General features: G+C 33.4%; 1 protein-coding gene, 2 long non-coding RNA genes and 1 pseudogene across 4 annotated transcripts; 1 reads left to right on the forward strand and 3 right to left on the reverse strand.

The window, feature by feature from the left end:
* Positions 1-271: 271 nt before the first annotated feature.
* On the reverse strand, positions 272-2,747 carry LOC146924865 (uncharacterized). Its single transcript, XR_015010282.1, has 2 exons — positions 1,761-2,747; positions 272-638 (listed from the first exon to the last, which is right to left on the reverse strand). It is a non-coding gene; the product is annotated as an uncharacterized LOC146924865 (long non-coding RNA).
* A 427-nt stretch (positions 2,748-3,174) lies between these two features.
* LOC146924866 (uncharacterized) lies at positions 3,175-6,634 on the reverse strand (annotated as a pseudogene). Its single transcript, XR_015010284.1, has 9 exons — positions 6,506-6,634; positions 6,270-6,389; positions 5,736-5,858; positions 5,264-5,332; positions 5,086-5,174; positions 4,887-4,995; positions 4,508-4,576; positions 4,308-4,421; positions 3,175-4,200 (listed from the first exon to the last, which is right to left on the reverse strand). The product of XR_015010284.1 is annotated as an uncharacterized LOC146924866 (transcript).
* Positions 6,560-12,157, forward strand: LOC146924867 (uncharacterized). The gene is made up of 3 exons (XR_015010285.1): positions 6,560-6,756; positions 11,213-11,339; positions 11,424-12,157. It is a non-coding gene; the product is annotated as an uncharacterized LOC146924867 (long non-coding RNA).
* A 25-nt stretch (positions 12,158-12,182) lies between these two features.
* On the reverse strand, positions 12,183-18,320 carry LOC146924868 (ubiquitin C-terminal hydrolase 12-like). The gene is made up of 13 exons (XM_085709813.1): positions 18,164-18,320; positions 17,928-18,078; positions 17,560-17,720; positions 16,692-16,861; positions 16,383-16,463; positions 16,148-16,267; positions 14,742-14,864; positions 14,224-14,298; positions 14,035-14,123; positions 13,839-13,947; positions 13,684-13,752; positions 13,494-13,604; positions 12,183-13,363 (listed from the first exon to the last, which is right to left on the reverse strand). Exons 1-13 carry the CDS (start codon positions 18,231-18,233, stop codon positions 12,275-12,277), a joined length of 2,418 nt encoding a protein of 805 aa, XP_085565939.1. The 5' UTR covers positions 18,234-18,320; the 3' UTR covers positions 12,183-12,274.
* Positions 18,321-19,348: the final 1,028 nt, after the last annotated feature.

Genomic DNA, 19,348 nt, shown 5'->3' on the forward strand with positions numbered 1-19,348 from the left:
CAAGTTCGACGAATCAATTGTCGAATCGAATTACGAACTCTAATCGAGTTGGTTCGGTTCATTGCCAGCCCTGACCATATTATCTTATTCTTATCAAACTTCTTATCTGTCACGACCCAAAAATAATCATCGTGACCGGCGCACGAACTAGATCATTCTAGCCCGGCAAGCCTATTAATCAAACTTGACAACTATAATACATAAAAATTTAAATTTTTAAACTTTCATTTAAAAAAATATTCACTGAGATTTCGACAGAGTTTCCTCTGTATTTTCAACATTCCCAAGATGTAAATCCTGTTTTAAAAAAACCTGTTATATCAGCCAGAATCTCCAAATAACATCTTTATTTTCATACTACGTACACCTCAAAATAAAACATCCTATCAGATAAATACTTCTAATTCAAAATTTCTATCATAAATTTCACATATATAAATTTTGACATTAATCTATAATCATTTCCTATGTCATCAAAATGCGTCAATATTAACGTCAATCAATTTAATAATCTAAACTAATGGCAATATCCACATAATAGAATGGAACCTCATGAATTCCATTAACAATGGCAATGATAAAGTGAGTCCTTCCTCCCCATTTCCTCAGAGGAAGCAATGCTCCGCTCGGCACAAATCCTAAAATTCATTTTAGCAACAATAAACAAATCATATAACAAATATAATCATAATCACCACAATCATATCAATCACAATCATATATCCAATATCGTATTTTGATATAACTTATACTTTGACATACTTATCTGAGTATGTCTCTGATCCTTTTTCGATAATAACTAATTTCGGCTAAGCCGGAGTTCCATAACTAAAATTCCTCATTTATACAACTCAATATACATTATCTCATCCATATAAAATATGTTCTCATTTGTACCACTCAATATAAATTATTTCATCATTTTTCTCTTTCCATTATTTGTACATAAACCACATTATCTCTTCGTTGTGGCGAACGAAAATATACCACATTACCTCTTCGTTGTGGCGAACGGAATATACCACATTATCTCTTCGTTGTGGCGAACGGAAATATACCACATTATCTCTTCGTTGTGGCGAACGGAATATACCACATTATCTCTTCGTTGTGGCGAACGGAATATACCACATTATCTCTTCGTTGTGGCGAACGGAAATATAAATTTTAAAATACTATGAGCACTTAACTCATAGGCTGCATTATCTCTTCGTTGCAGCAAACGGATGTCAGTTTTAAAATACTATGAACAACTTGTTCATAGGCTGCATTATCTCTTCGTTGCAGCAAACGGAGTTTTCATCAATTTTCTCATTTTTATTTTTTTCTTTCTTTCTTTCTTTTTCTATGAGCATATTACTCATTTCAATTTTTCTCATCATTTCCATTTTTTGTGATTTTCTATGATTCACTGTGAGCATATTACTCATAGGTTGCATTTCAAATTTTCTTTCAAATCATTTCTATCAGTATATATGCATCAATTGCGTTGTTAATTTCCCTCCAACATTTATACTAACATCAACATACTTATTAACATAAAAGATATTTTAGAATTAACAAGTAAGAGAGCCTAATCATGAAATAATCATTCTTGCTATCTTATATTCATTCTACTTCAAATGTACCATTCATATGGCATAGTAGAAATGTTTGCACAAAAGGCAAGTAATTCATAAAATGATCTCATTATTCGTATTATCTTAATAGTCTAGCATAATCATAATCGATCTTTTGGGTTCTAAGCTAAAGAAACTCACATGAAAGTTCTGAAATCTATCCAAGCTTTCCCCACTCCAAGCTTCTGCACTCAAACCTTTTCCTAAGCCGTAGAAGCATCATTTACACTAACATAAAAACAATGTCTTCAGCTTAAATCCTACATCAGTCCCCATACTTCAAAATCGTTTCCCGACTTCAATACTGATCCAAAATTAGTGAAACCGGTGCCCAAACGACGGAAATTTTGTTAGCTAACCATAGCAACAAAAACCACCTGATTTGGAGTTACATAGAGAAAGTTATTACCGTTTTAGTGGAGCCCTGTCTCAAAACCCGTAACCAAATTTCCAGCAAAATTTACCAACTTCAATTGCGTTTTCCGAATTCGTTTCTACTCCGAATCATACAAAATTTGTGTCTAAACTGTAGGGAATTGAATGAGGAATCCAAAAATCAAATAATCACTCTAACCTGAATTACACCGCAAAATATATAACCCAAAAACCATAATTCTGTCCTTACGAATTGTAGTTAATATTTCATAAAACTCAACCGTAACTTATCTAGCAATAGCAATCAATATCAACACTAACACCAGCCCAAAACACCACAACAACAGTCCAATTTAAGGTCATTAGCTTACTATTTCACTTAACTAGCATCCCATAAAATTCTCATTTCTTCTCTATCCTTTGATTCCTTAGGAACTTCCAATCTCTTTGTTCAAGAATATATTCTTGAGTGAGAATTTAAACATGGAGCAACTTAAACCAATTGAAAGGCAAGAATTGACACAAAATACAAAAATTGGGGTTAGGGTTCACTTGGGAAAGAAAGGAAGTGAGCTTACCTTTGTTTCTTAGTAGTTCCAACATATAGATTGAGAAGAATTGATCTCATCAAGCTTGAATCCATGGGAAAAAGTAGGAAAATTATAAAGATTGGATTTTGGTTTGAGTGAGGAAGTGATGATTTGGGAAGAAAAGAAGAAGGTGTCGTGAGAGTGAAAGAGAGAAAGGAGGGAGTAGTTTTTTCAAGTGAGAGAAATGGTAGTGGAAAAATAAAAGAAAAAAAATCTTGTGTAGTAAATGACCAAAATGCCCTTTCTACACTCTTCCTCAACTAAAATATACGATAAAATGCCGTAAAAGTTTTAAGCAGCAACTTTCATTTCCCGTAGTCCATTGAAATAATATAATTTGGTCCTGAAAGTCTTATGTGTAATTACCATTTTGCCCTTCTCTTAAAAATTCCAGGGATAGAATAACTGATATTGAATTTCTACATGAGGGGTATTACATTATCATATCTTATCTCTATCTTATAATGCGAAACATAGAAATATAATGGGATTTACTTCCAAAATATATTTGACAATATTAAATCAAAATACTTCATATTTGAATAGGCCCAGTTTTGTATCAAATCAAAATACTAGCATATACTATAAGGTACTAATAATCATGATTAATAGTATTAAAATGGAATGAAGGTAGGCTAAAGTGACATCGAAGTAAAATGTTTGTGACCAAAAAGGCCAAGTAAGTACATTAATCAAAATGGAGGCATTACCCTCATTATTTGGTAGGCCTTCTCATGACTTTCCAATTCAGTTTGTGCCTCCAGGATTTTATCTTCAACACTTTTCAACTTGATTTGATCATCAGCGAGGCGATGGAAAATTGATTTAACTTCTTTGTTAAAAGATGTGATCTTATCTTTCTCTTGATCTTGAATCTCAGCCATTTTAGCCCGGTCGCCTTGTAGTTTTTCAAGCTTGGCTTTGATATCAGCAATCTGAATGTCAAGAGAGTTGCGTTGTGTTTGGTGGTCTGTGAGGCACGTCTTTGAGATCAAAATTTTTTGTCTTGCCTTCTTCAATGCTTCATTATTTTGGTCAGTGCTCTTCTTAGTCGAGTCTTGCAATTTTTTCAAATTTTTAAGTTGCTCAAACATCCTCGCAATGTTGTTGACAAGGTTAACAACAACACTGACTTGTTCTAGTTGGTGAGTAGAGAACATGTCAATATTAGCTTCAATTTTTTCCATGACTGTGTTGAAACTAACTTTAGGAGTGAGACCTTGTTTAAAATTTTCAACCAAGTCTTCTTTAAAAGCGATATCCCTCAATTCCATAAGAAGTTGCTCTTGGAAGTTGGGATCCAGCTTTGAGACTTGTTTTTGGACAGAATGCTGAGATTTTAAGGAAAGAGTAATCCCTTCTGATAACACTTTGTCGATTGCACCAATGACATCCTTGTCTATCATAGCATCAATTTCTTTCAAGTCTTTGCCGACAAATTTTAAAGTGTTGGCTTTGCTGGTACCTTTAGCATGAGTGGTCTCTATATCCACTTTTGACTGTTGAGCTTCAGTATTTTTGACAACATTCCTTTCTTCAGCTATAATATTTTTGTTTTTCTCTTCCAATGATTCTTCATCTTTGGATTCTATATCTGAGGGCCGAAAAGGAGGAACCTGAACAAGGAAACAACATTCGTTCAAGATAAGCCTAGAAACAAGATTAGAATGACTGGTTAGCTTTCATTTTGTATCGCATTTATTAAACCTCAAAAAGAAAATACCTGGCAATCAATAGCTTTCATTTTCAAGCATGAAGGCACATCAAAAAGGTGGAAATATTTCCTAGTATCAATAGCATAAGCTTTCTGAAAGCATATAATATCACCATTTTCTAACTGCATTCGTGGAAAAACAAATCAATAAGAAAACCAATGAAACAGTAACTTGGCGTGCACCAACTGGGTATGTAATTACTAATTACCTCACTTTCTTGAAATGTTAATTCCTTCTTAACTGGCAAACGCATGACATTTGGTTTAAACTTTATTTCCTGCACAACAATAGGAAGAATTTACTCACAAACGCTGAATAATTGAAGTAAACCGAAGATTCCATTAGAAAAGGCCCTTTTTGTTCTTGTTGGTCATATGCCAGCATGATAAATTTTCAGAGAACACAATGCACTTTATTCGCCATTCATCACCAGCAAGCATATTTACTAAACAACTGAAACCATGATTGCTTGACCCAATCTTAATAACGAAGCATATGGTTTCTGAACATGCAAGGATACGTTGCAAATTTAAATTTTTATGAAGTTTTTCAGCAGAAAACTAAAAAGTCGGACAACAAAAACCAACCTCAAAAAGTTAAATCTCTTCATCAGGATCATAACCAGCCAATTTATTTAACCTTGCCAAGATTTCTGATGGCTTATCCTTACAGTTCACAATAAGCCTTCCAACATAACTGCCACCAAAGGGAAATACATATGATGTCAACTATGGTCCACCTTTTACCTCAACATATGTTAAAATCAAACAAGAAATGATTCAGTACCTTAGCTTCTTCTTTTCAGGATTGTGTAACTTGAAGAAAAGTAATATATAATCATTGCTCTTATTGAATGGCGTAATGGGATATAAATCCTATATAATAATGAAGTTCGTCAAAAGGACTGTTTGAATGATGTTTCATGCCATCAAAATAGTATACAACTTCATAATATAAATGTTACCAGTTCATGCTCCACTTCCAGAAACAATTTTAATTCGTCATCCTCGTAAAGCTCTTTCAATTGGCCTACCTGCAATTGGAATCAGAATGAGAAAAAAATTAACTTCACATCATAGTGAAATTGGCATGTGGCACAGACATGAATCACAAAAAACTAAGCACCCTCACAAGCATTAAGGGAAAAAAAACTATGGGATCCAAAAACAATCAATATAAAAAAAGGGCAGCCCGGTTTCATAAAGGTCCTGCATATGCAGGGTCCGAGAGGGGGTCCCGCAATTAAGTAACAGCTTGATATAGATGTCATGAGCAGATTCAACATTAAACATAAATGAGGGGTAAAAGAAGTTATTAAAAGTTAAAACCAACATTTGTCAACAACCAGAGATGAAAAAGTCATAAAATATGAAGCTTGAAGGGGGTATATGAGCAGAACAATATTGAAAAAACTTCAAGCAATCTCATGAACTTACAGATTTTGCTTCCTCGATGTGTGTCAAAGGCCGATATGGTCGATATGTATGGTTTACACACTTTTTCCATATCCAAAAGCGCTGGAATTGAGCTAGTATGCCAAACTCTATAGCAACCATGTTCTATATATCACATCACGAAATTCATAAGTTATAAATATAAATTACAAAACCAAAAGCATAAAAACCACAAGATTCATTTGACGTATGTTTTTCTTCTTCCAACTAAAGCATTGTGATTTTTATATTTCAGAACTGTATTTAAAATAATTGTTTCCTATGAGGATGCATCTAAAATAATGATTTTCTCTTAAGCAGTTCACAAACTAATTAACCAGCATGTCTTAAAGGCCATTGAATTCCCTTGCAAGAAAATATGAAATTAGAGTATGTAATTGGGGAGTGTTGTCAATTTTTCGTATGTATTTGGCACTAATTTGGATACAGTATTCTCAGTACATTTATGCTTGTACTTCAATCCTCAATTAACAAGATTCATTTTTTGTCTAATAAAAGTGTAACTGATGATGATACCTTGAAAACGTTAAAGGATGTCTGCTTTTGAACACGAAAACTCCTCACTTTGTCAAAGTCTACTAGATCAAAATATATATCATTTCCAATTTGTTCTGCAAGATCTTCATCACGTACCACCTAAGAAGTATTATATGTTATCAGTATTAATATAAATACAATCTGATTGAGCAATTAACAGCATGTTTCTAAAGACACAAACAAAACAAAATTCTAGGAAAGCAAGCTTAGAACACCTTTATCATAGTGTACAAGTGAGTCTCTGCCATTTCTTTATTCTGTGCTTTTTCTCTGTGTTCTTTTTTAACCTCTCCTGCATAAACCCGTTGTACAAATGAAGAGCAGATTTTCTAGAATAAACTAACAAATAGAGTACAATGCATGTATAAAATTAGGGGAAAATGAGCACTAACAGGGGTAATTGCAGATCACCTATCAAAGACGTAATCATGCTCTGGCGGTGGGAATTGAACTCACGACTTTGCAGGTGAGTCAAATTCTTACCAACTGAACCAACCTTTATTGGTTGTTTATTTTTTTCTCTCATGCAAAGGAAAAAAGGGAAAATCAACGACGATGGATATGTAGTATGGGAGCGGGTGGATACGACATGGATACACATATATGTGAAAATTATGAAATTCAAGACACGATATGGCCTAGATACGTTACCATTTTTTTTAAATAAAAACTATATACGTGTAAAATACTCTTAAAGAATCGTAGATTGACAATTCTAGTTATAACCATAGTTATCACAATTTTCAAAAGAAAATACTTGTGATCGCAACAAATTATAGAATTATTGTCTAAACTAAAATATATTTTAATCTCAACGTTAGAATATCAACACAAACATCATTAAAAAACTCAAAATAAGTTTTGTTTAATGCTAACTAATTAAGCCTCTTCTCTCCCATCATCCGTGTACATCTCTACTAATATCTCACATGTATCTTTATAGATGCATATTATAGATATGTATCAATGAGTATCCTTAAAGTATTTGATATGTATCCAGTAAAATATTTTTTAAAAAATAAAATATATAATTAATTCCAATACTTCAAGGATGTCCGCTAGTATCCATGAAGCACTAACATCCGATACGTATATGATATGGCACGTCTCCAAATTTGGAGTATTGGGCTTCATAGGTGGGAAACCTAATATGAGGGTTGGATAGATAAACTGTTTTTAGCTAACTCAGGTAAGGGTTAAAAGAGTTGAGATCTCCGGACGAAGGAATAATAACTAACCACTAACATTTGTCATTAAAAAAAAAAAAAAAACTAATAATAGGCTTATATCAGTCTATCACATAGCGTGGCAATGCAACGAAACAATGAACAATTTGAATAGAGAATATATCGAAGAAAAAGAAGAAGAAGTGATACCTTTGTTCTCTCTGCCTCGCAACAGCTTTGTTTTGAATGAATGTGATCTTTGCGTTTTTCAATTTTTTGAAAGACTCTATATATAGGCTTATGTTGTTGGGTTTAAAAATTATATGAACCCAATTGGTAGCGAATAGGAGCCTCAATCCAATGAAACAGAAAGATATAGTTAATTATGATTTTTTTTTTGTTTTTGAAAGAAGTTAATTATGATTATTTTGTAGAGTAAGGGTATTCTATAACAAACTATATTCTATAACAAACTATAAGGAAGGAGAGTATGAAATATTTAGCTGAATTTTTCATTATATTAAACAAACGTTTAAATAAATTTGTCTATAAAAATGTTATATCGTTGGAGTTATTAAAAAATATAAGAATTTATATTATATTTTTTATATTATTGATAAAAGATAAACATAGTTTGTTACAATTTTTTTAAGAATGGTTTGTTACAATTTAAAAATCACAATCATCTATACATATATCGTTATAGATACATAATATAGATATAGATTATAGATATATTGTTATGGATCCCTTGTCTTTTTCTGCTTTGTTTCTTCCTTTTTTTAAGAGAATCAGTTACACGTTTTATTAAATCAGTTTGTTATTTTAATAGTTAGTGAAGAGTAAAATTGAGCAATAAAAGTTTGGTTGAAAAAAGGATGTATTCTCTTTATATATTGATTTCTAATATTTTAAGAATGCTCAAACCATTCGTCATCTTACTCCTTGGCATTCCATTACTCGGAGTGATCTGAAGTGGCTTAAACCAAGTCCCAGTAGGTTTAAATGTAATGTACATGATTCCTTTTCTTATGCTCTGAATCGAGTCGGCATTGGTATGTGTATCTGCGATGATGAAGGTCATTATGTGCTAGCTAAAATCGAATGGATGACTCCGCTCCTTGATGTGGATTTGAGCAAGGCTTTAGGTTTATTATCAGCAATGTATTGGGTGCGTGATCTGCAGCTAAGTATTGTGGATTTTGAGCTTGATTCCAAAACTGTGGTGGATAGTCTTTATGGTAGTAAAAGTGGTGTCTCTAATTATAGTGCAGTGATCAATGATTAGTCGCTCGTAGTTTAGGTTTATTCGGAGGCAAGCTAAGAAGTCGCTTATAGTTTTGCTATGGGTGGCTTCGCATCATGCTAGTTTCTATATTCATATTAAGATTCTATCTTGTATCTCTACTATTATTATGAATGAAATGCAATAAGTTTTTGTTAAAAAAAAAAAAAACTAATTTCTAATATTTTATGTATCATTAATATCTCAACAAACTACTCATCATATTTTAAAAAAAAGGATGTATTCTCTTTATATATTGATTTCTAATATTTTAAGAATGCTCAAACCATTCGTCATCTTACTCCTTGGCATTCCATTACTAGGAGTGATCTGAAGTGGCTTAAACCAAGTCCCAGTAGGTTTAAATGTAATGTACATGATTCCTTTTCTTATGCTCTGAATCGAGTCGGCATTGGTATGTGTATCTGCGATGATGAAGGTCATTATGTGCTAGCTAAAATCGAATGGATGACTCCGCTCCTTGATGTGGATTTGAGCAAGGCTTTAGGTTTATTATCAGCAATGTATTGGGTGCGTGATCTGCAGCTAAGTATTGTGGATTTTGAGCTTGATTCCAAAACTGTGGTGGATAGTCTTTATGGTAGTAAAAGTGGTGTCTCTAATTATAGTGCAGTGATCAATGATTAGTCGCTCGTAGTTTAGGTTTATTCGGAGGCAAGCTAAGAAGTCGCTTATAGTTTTGCTATGGGTGGCTTCGCATCATGCTAGTTTCTATATTCATATTAAGATTCTATCTTGTATCTCTACTATTATTATGAATGAAATGCAATAAGTTTTTGTTAAAAAAAAAAAAAACTAATTTCTAATATTTTATGTATCATTAATATCTCAACAAACTACTCATCATATTTTAAAAAAAAGGATGTATTCTCTTTATATATTGATTTCTAATATTTTAAGAATGCTCAAACCATTCGTCATCTTACTCCTTGGCATTCCATTACTAGGAGTGATCTGAAGTGGCTTAAACCAAGTCCCAGTAGGTTTAAATGTAATGTACATGATTCCTTTTCTTATGCTCTGAATCGAGTCGGCATTGGTATGTGTATCTGCGATGATGAAGGTCATTATGTGCTAGCTAAAATCGAATGGATGACTCCGCTCCTTGATGTGGATTTGAGCAAGGCTTTAGGTTTATTATCAGCAATGTATTGGGTGCGTGATCTGCAGCTAAGTATTGTGGATTTTGAGCTTGATTCCAAAACTGTGGTGGATAGTCTTTATGGTAGTAAAAGTGGTGTCTCTAATTATAGTGCAGTGATCAATGATTAGTCGCTCGTAGTTTAGGTTTATTCGGAGGCAAGCTAAGAAGTCGCTTATAGTTTTGCTATGGGTGGCTTCGCATCATGCTAGTTTCTATATTCATATTAAGATTCTATCTTGTATCTCTACTATTATTATGAATGAAATGCAATAAGTTTTTGTTAAAAAAAAAAAAACTAATTTCTAATATTTTATGTATCATTAATATCTCAACAAACTACTCATCATATTTTAAAATTTTATTTTATAATATTTTTTCAATAAATTTAATTATTAAATCAGAATTCAAATTTAAATAATATTATATATTTATTTTGTTTTTCATATAAATGTTTCACTTCCATGATAACAATTTGATTTTAATTTTTTTCTAATTTGTTAAAAATTATTTTCTATTTAACATTAATATCCCACCAAAATACGTATATTTTCTATTGATGAAGGAACAATACTTAAGTTGTGGACCGAGTCTGCAAGAGTCCTATCCGTGGTCAAGTTTATTGTACAACAGACTTGTTTTTTAAAATTGTTTACGGTACAACATAGTTTATTGTCATACCTGTGTAGTACTAGAACAACTTATTTTTTACATGTTTATTTTATTGGTAATCTATTATGACTTGAACATGTTATTGTAGTCATCACTTTGATATTTTGTAGTATCACAACAACCGCTAAACTGGATTGTTTATTATGTTAGCACTTTTGTGGCTGATTTGATATGTTAACTTGTTTAGTGGCATTATGGCAAAACTAGGTATAAAGTGAAATATTTTGCGGATTTGTGGTTATGTTTTGCAAAACAAGGTGTAAAGTTAAATGTTTCAATAAAATATATATAAATAGCATCGATCGGATCGACTTTAATTAATAGTTTGACTCGTCTAAAGTTGACTATAGCGTTTGCATAGCTGAGGCTAAAGTATACAATTAGCGCCGGTCAAGCAGATTCTAACTTATTTGGTTGACTTTTTGATGTTGGAAATATTAGCCTCGGCTGAATGAAGAGTCGGTTTTAAACTCGGCTTAACCGACATTAAATTAGCCTCGGATGACAGAGAGCCGACGCTACCTAGTAGCTTCAACTTTTTAGCCTGCCTTGACCTCGACGCTAAGTCAGTTTTAGCATCGGTTTTTGCCCTGTTAAAGTGGGTTTTTACCGACGCTAAAATGTTGTTTTCTGGTAGTCGAAGCTGAGTGGTGGAAAAATCTTATGGAGCAGAATTTCCACATTTGCAACTATTGGCCGTTAAGATGTTGAGTATGACTTGTAATGCTTCAAGATGTTGGCGCAACTGGAATACTTTTGAGTATGTAAGTATTAAACTTAACTAAAATTACAAGAACATTTGACAATCTAGGTTATTAAGCTAACATTTGAAATTAAATAATATATAGATTCATTCCAAGAATAGAAGTAAACTTGAGCATGTAGTTGCAAGACTTATTTCATCAAGTATAACCAAGCTATGAAAGAGAGATATAATTGGTGTGGTAAGATTGATCTCATTGTTTTAAATAATATTAATTATCACACTGAGTGGTTATTGGGTGCGATGGGACAAGATGGTGAACATGTAGAAGAATTTGTTTATGAAAACGGTGATTTAACTATGGGACTCAAGTTGCCAATGCAAGTAGAGTTAATGAACCTATAATCTACACTGGGAGGCAAAAAGCAAAGAAACTTACGGCTGCAGATGCAGATGCATCTAAGGAAGCAATGGCCCGAGAAGTTGTGGTAGAAGATGTTGAAAAATAAAAGTGGCAGATGAAGATAATGGGTGGAGGATGAGGAGGAATATGTTGAAGAAAAGACTTAGAGGATAATCTTTTGACTTAAAAACTTTGATGATGATGATCTTTGATTTCTATGCTAGAATGTTCATCAAGAGTTTTAATTTTTAGTTGCTTTATTACTCTAAGTTCATTTGACTTTGTTTATGTAGTGTTTTGAGTAAGACTTGCGGACTTTTGAGTGTTTTGATTAAGAGTTATGTTTTGATTAATGAATTTTTCAAGGGTTTTGAGTTATTTGTTTAAATTAAATCAAAATATTCCATGTTTGATAGGCCTAGTATTGTATCAAATCAAAATACTACTTGCATATACTGTAAAGTACCGATAATCATATTTGATAATATTAATTTGGAATGATTAGTAAAAAAAAATTAAATTGGATTGATGGTAGGATGAAGTGGCATCAAAGTAAAATGTTTGTGACCAAAAAGGCCAAGCAAATACACAAATCAAAATGGAGGGATTGCCCTGAAGATTCTGTAGACCTTCTCATGACTTTCCAATTCAGTTTGCGCCTCCGGGATTTTCTCTTCAACACTTTTCAATTTGATTTGATCATTAGCGAGACGATGGAAAATTGATTTAACTTCTTTGTTAAAAGATGTGATCTTATCTTTCTCTTGATCTTCAATCTCATCAATTTTGGCTCTGTCACCTTGTAGTTTTTCAAGCTTGGCTTTAAGATCAGCAATTTGAGCATCAAGAGAGTTGCGTTGTGTTTGGTGGTTTGAAAGGGAAGTCTTTGAGGTCAATATCTTTTGTCTCGTCTCCTTCAATGCTTCATTATCTTGGTCAGTGCTCTTCTTGGCCGAGGCTCGCTCTTTTTTCAAATTTTTTAGTTTCTCAAACACCTTCACAATAGTGTTGAGAAGGTCGACAACAACACCAACTTGTTCTAATTGACGAGAGGTGAACGCGTCGGCATTAGCGTCAATTTTTTCCTTGACTGCATTGAAGTTAACTTTAGGAGTGATACCTTCTTTAAATTTTTCAACCAAGTCTTCTTTAAAGGCAATATCCCTCAACTCCTGAAGCAGTTGCCTAGGGAGGCTGGGATCCAGTTTTGAGACCTCTTCTTGTCCTTTGACGGAATGCTGAGATTGTAATGAAATAGTATTTCCTTCTGATAAAACTTTGTCGATTGCAGCAATGACATCCTCATCTATCATAGCATCAATATCTTTCAAGTCTAGGCTGATGTTTTGTGAAGAGCTGGCTTTGCTGGAACCTTCATTGTGAGCGGTCTCTATGTCCACTTTTGCCGGTTGAGCTTCAGCGTTTTTGTCAACATTGGTTTGTTGAAGCAATGATATTCTCAACTCCTCAAGTATCATATCATTAATTTTTTCAAAGTCTATGCCGACGAATTTTGAATTGTTGGCTTTGCTGGTACCTTCATCATTAGTGGCCTCTATGTCCACTTTTAACTGTTGAGCTACATTTTTATCAACATTTGTTTCTTCTGCTAAAATGTTTTTGTTTTGCTCCTCCAATGATTCTTCATCTTTGATTTCTTCATCCGATGGAGAAAAAGGAACCTGAACAGCGAAAAATCTTTTCAGTTCAAGTTAAGCCTAGAAAAAGGATAAGAATAAATGGGTACCTTTCATTTTTGCATCCCATCGGACTAAACTAATTGCCTTTAATTAAACATCAAAAAGGAAATACCTGGAGATTGTGCACATATTCCAAGTATGAACGCACATCAGGATAACGGAAATGCTTCTCGTTATTCATTTTAGAAGCCTTCTGAAAGCATATAATATCCCCATTTTCTAACTGCACTCATGGAAAATAAATCAATAAGAAAACAAATGGTGCAGTAACTTAGTGTACATTAACTGGGTATGTGTTATACCTCACTTTCTTGAAATGTTAATTTCTTGTCAACAGGCTCACACAAGACAGTTGGTACAGACGTAATCTCCTGCACAACAATAGGCATAACTAACTCGTAACTCGACAAATTTGTTGTACAACAGATAAATAATAAATCAGACAAAACAAACCAACCTCATAAAGTTCAATCTCTTCATCAGGATCATAGCCAGCCAATTTATTTAAGCTTGTTAAGATTTCTGATGGCTTATGAGTACAGTTCACAAAGAGCCTTCCAGCATAACTGCCATAGAAGGGTAATACATTTAGTATCAACTAAGGTCCACCGTTTACCAGAACATATGTTAAATCACAATAAATTATTCAGTACCTTAGCTCCTCTTTTTCAGGATCATATAACTTGAAAAAAAGTAACATATCATCCTTTCCCTTATGGAGAGGCTCAATGGGACACAAATCCTATATAATAATGCAGTTTGTCAATCATATATAGGATTTTACTTGAATGATGTTTCGTGGTATCAAAATATAGTATACAACTTCATAATATAAATGTTACCGGTCCATGCTCCACTTCCAAAAACAATTTTAATTCTGCTTTGTGAACCTTGTTTACCACTTTCAGTTCTCCAACCTGCAATTTAAATCAGAATGAGAGGAAAAAAATAAACTTCAAATCATAGATAAATTGGTGTACTGCGTTACAAAGAAAAAACTATCGGATCCAAAACAATCAATATGAAAACCTCTTGATAGTGCTGCATATATATATATTATAAAGATATAAAAGAAGGTAGTCGAAATGGCAAAATAAAAAAGTAAAAATAAACAAAGCTAACATAGATGGAATTAACTGTTGTCTTGGCCCAAAACATGAAATAGTAGATTGATATAACATGTCATGAACAAATTCAACACAACATAAATGAGAGGGAAAGAAGCTGAGTTTTTTTTATACAAAACCAAAATTTGCCTAAAAGCCAACAATCAGAAATGAAAAAGTCATTATATGAGAAGTTTGAAGGGGTATATCAATAAAATAATATTGATAAGCTTCAAGAGATCTTATGAATTTACAGGCCCTGCTTCCTCAATGCGTGTCAGCGGCCGAAATGGACGATATGTATCGTTTTCACGCTTTGCCAATACCCAAAAGCGCTGGAATTGAGCTGGTATGCAAAACTCTTTAGCAACCTCTTCCTACATATCACATATATTAGCAATAAAACAGAAAAATCAAACATACAAAAATAATACATCCGTTGAAAAATCATCACGAACCTCATAAATTATATAACAAATCATAAAATCAAGAGCATAAACACCACAAATATTCATATGGCAATTGTTTCCTCTTCCAACTAAAGCATCATGATTTTATATTTAAGCATTGATTTTAAAATAATTGTTTTCTGTAAGGATGCACCTAAAATAATGATTTGCTCGATAGCAGTTCACAAACTAAACTTTCCCAACTTCAATGGCTCTTGTATCTCGGTATAAAAATTCGAGATAGTACGGAAATTTAATGCACTTATTCAAAAGGTAATTGCCTAACTCTCCATCTAAAGTCTAAACCCAGTTTTTTTGTAGGCAACATAATTTATTGGGCCTAACTAAGTACCTAATTAACCCAGTAACTAACTACCGGTTACCTATCATATTACTAGCCATAATCATCACTCGATGGAAAATTGAAGTTGAAATGACGTTATCAATATTCCCACTTCCCAAATCCCTCTCGGATGACATACTTTGACAATGAAGGGAAACAGAATGTCTTATAGGCCAATAAGCCCCTTGCAAGAAAATTGAAGGTGCTGCATGTTTTTGGGAAGATACTCGATGACATGAAGGAGTAAAAAGCTAAATGTGGTTGCAAGATCAAGTGCAGAGGCAGAAAAAATTGAGCTATGGCTCACAGGGTCTGTGAGGTATTATGGACGAAGATCATACTTGATAACCTCGAAATAAAGTACAAATATCATATGAGGCTTATCTGTGATAATACTTCTTCCATTAGAATTGCATGCAACCCAAGTACAACATGATAGAACCAAACACATATAGATAGATTGACAGTTCATCAATGAGGAATTAAATAATGACCTTATCACTACAACCAACATCTATTTTGGTCTTTTGGACTTCAATTAGCAAGTGTATTCACCAAGGAACTTTCCACAAATTTTGCAAGCTGGGAATGTTCGACATTCATCCACTAGCTTCAAGGGAGCGTTTTAAATATGTAATTGGCACCAATTTAGGATAGAATATTCTCGGTGCGTATTTAGTCGTATCTGTCATTATTGCACATATCTGCTCCCGGTTTTTCTTTATTAAGATTTTTTTTAGGGGTACTTTATTAAGTTTTATTAGGCTTATTCTATATAATCACATCAGTGCTTGTACATCAATCCTCAATTGACAAGATTCAGATTTCCTCTAATTTTACAACGTAAGACTGTAACTGATGATGATACCTTGAAAATGTTAAATGACATCTGCTTTTGAACATGGAAACTCCTCACTTTGTCATAGTCTACGAGATCAAAATATATATACTTTCCAACCTGTTTTGCAAGGTCTTCATCTCGTACAACCTGAGAATATTTTTTATTATCAGTATAAATATAAATACAATCTGATTGAGCCGTTAACAGCATGTTTCTAAAGATACAAACAAACCAAATATCTAGGGAAGCAAGCTTAGATCACCTTTATAATAGTGTGGAGGTGAGTCTCTTCCTTTTCTTTATTTTTGTGCTTTTTTCCACTGAGTTCTTTCTTCGACCTCTTCTGCATAAACGCGTTGTATAAATCCAGTGCAAATATTTCAGAATAAACCAACAGAAATAGTACAATAGAGATTGAATGTTACGGGCAAATGAAGCTTGGTTTGACTTTGGCTTGAAATACTCATAAGGAACTACTCATGAGAAACATATAAAAAATGACACTGTTTCGGACAAGAACAGTCATCGAGTTGATTGCAATAGCTGACTAAACATAGGAATATTTACTTACCGTTATATGCTCAGCCGTATCTTTCTCATCCACATTGCATGTTACTTCAACTTCAACTACAAGAGTATCATTCATAAGATACCCTTTACGAAGATCATGCAATTTACCGAGACGTATGAAGGAAGTGAAACCCCAATCCCTTTCTTGTTCATTGAATTGGTGATGCATGTCTACATAGTGGAAACAAAGTCACAAATAATGCAGCTATGCCCAAAAATTATGTGCATTTTCAGTTTCTATTTTCTCTTTCATTTTGTTTGATGGTAAATGCTAAGGGTTGCCTTGGAAACAGTTCAAAAAAAGAAGTTAAAATTTCTAAGTTCTCAATGCATTAAATTGCATGCATTAGATACTTTTTGTTTATTTTAACCTTAACAAGATGCCTCTCTCTCTCACTCTCTCTCTCTCTCTCTCTCTCTCTCTCTCTCTCTCTCTCTCTATATATATATATATATATATATATATTCAAACTGTAGGTGCTACCCCAACTCTCCCTCTAATGCTAACATTCCTTATCCTATCTCCTCTACTATTAAAAGGGAAAGAATACATATACAAGTGGTAGCTTCAAGTTCAGTAGAAAAGTTTAATGGCGTAAAATTTGAATGAGCAAGGCCCATGGAGAGACACTAGTTTAGCAAGGTAACAAATTATTGGTTAATCATAAAACAACCCACCACAATCATGCACGCTTCTCAGGGGAAGTTGTGGTGCAAGTTGACTTTTTCAAAAATAAAATTTCTCTTTCAGTAAATGCAACAAACATCTTACAACATTCTTTGCTTTTAATTCCAGAATTGGTCTTTTCAACATGAATGCATGGTAGTTCATTTTGTAACAATTGTAATGAACACACTAAATAGGGTACCTCTTCTCACAGAGTACACGTTGTTCATTTGATTAACTACTGTCAAGCTAAACTGTGCATAACTACTCCAACCATTGGGCAAATTAGCTGATTCTTGAACATCCAAATACATGGACAAATGGTCCGTCACATTGTTCCCTTTTGGGAAAATAAGTACACGCCTGCTCAGAGTGGAAAAAAAAAAATTAGAAGGGAACACTGAAGTTATATACACATAGGAACTAATATAACAGCTACAACAAAATCACTTCCACCACTAGATAGAATCGACTAAGTAGGTCAAACGAAACGATTCACTTCTACTGAAATAGAAAGATGAACATTATGAATATTATTTCAGGGGAATGTGTAAGCAGTAAGCACAATACCATTTGTAACCCCCAACTTCAAATACATCTGAATAGAGCTTTATCGTATTTATCCAAGAAAATCCCCCAATTCTCCATGTGAATCGAAACGGTGAAGAATCTTTGACAGGCTGACTATCCACAGTGTTGGGAGTTTCTTGGCTTGAATTAACTGAAAAACTTGGAAAGGTAAAACAGATAAGCGTTGTCCTACAGTTGCAGCGAGACAGATAAGGTATCAATCATGCCTTGATTACCTCTATGTGTTATCTTTCTTTTCTTAATTTCAGGAGAAGTTCTCCTTTCATCTTTGCTACCGGCTTCCATCAATCAATCCTGTAAGCAGTAACACGACTTATTAAAATTTGAAAACAAACATACATTCCCAAACGAGTCGTGTTATTTGAACATCACGTCACATTGAATATATTTATCTCTATCTCTCTTGGCTTTTTATCTTCTATAACTTATTTTTTGACATGTTTCCTTAAAAACTCCGATAGCAATTTGAGAACAGAGTGACAAAAAAGAAGAAGAAGAAGTGAGTGGTACCTTTGTTTGTTCCAAACCAGCTCTTGATCTGACTGTCTCGTCTCAGTCTATGCGTTTTCCAATTTTCACAAACGAGTTTCCGTTTTTTTTTTTTTTTTTTGTGGCCAGGGTTTGAACCCGACCTTATTTCATACATTGTTCCAACCAGCTGAGCTAAACTCACGACCAAGGTTATCAAAATCGGGACTTTACTTCAAGTCGAAAGGGAGTAGCAAAATCGGGACTCGTAAAATCGCAATCAAAATCGAAGGATTTTACTCAAGGACTTTTGTAGAATCGATATAGGATAGCAAAGTCGGGACTCGTAAAATCGCAATCAAAATCGAGGATTCTACCAAAAAAAATGTTAAATATATGTTATAAATTGCATATAGTCATAAATGACTAAAGTTCAAAGTCCATAAAATACATATACATAAATGACTCAAAGCCTAGATGCAAATATTCTTTATAGTAGTCATAATAATGGTAAATAATCTAGACAAAATACTTAAAGGCAAATCCTAAATGCCTGACAAATTGATGGATAGGAAGGAGGCAATCTAGTTAGGTTTAGTTCATTTTGAACTAGATGAAAAATGAACAATCCCGTGTAACTATTGAGGAAGTGTGGGGGAAGTGAAAGAATGAAAATTTTTGGCCTTTTGGGTATTTATATAACCGGGTCATGGATTCAAATCGGGTCAATTTACGAACCGGGTCAAAAATTGACCCTTATCAAAAAATGAACAAAATCCTTCAAAATCCATCAAAATCCTGCAATTTTGAACGGATTTCACGATTTTATATGATTTTGTGCGATTTTGATAGGATTTTGCCTGTTTTTGGGACTTTGCTATGGATTTGAGTCGTTGAAGCTACGCAAAGTCGCAAAAACCAGGATTTTGGGA

The sequence above is a fragment of the Medicago sativa genome, chromosome 5 (assembly GCF_051527215.1).
Source record: "Medicago sativa cultivar Bolivia chromosome 5, Bolivia_mono, whole genome shotgun sequence".
NCBI lineage: Eukaryota > Viridiplantae > Streptophyta > Magnoliopsida > Fabales > Fabaceae > Medicago > Medicago sativa.

Coding starts and splice junctions, on each gene's coding strand:
- LOC146924868 (XM_085709813.1), bottom strand. CDS start 18,233: ATGGAAGCCGGTAGCAAAGATGAAAGGAGAACTTCTCCTGAAATTAAG. Junction 18,079..18,163: donor AAGAAAGATAACACATAGAG/GTAATCAAGGCA, acceptor CAAGTTTTTCAG/TTAATTCAAGCCAAGAAACT. Junction 13,948..14,034: donor CCTGAAAAAGAGGAGCTAAG/GTACTGAATAAT, acceptor CTTCTATGGCAG/TTATGCTGGAAGGCTCTTTG.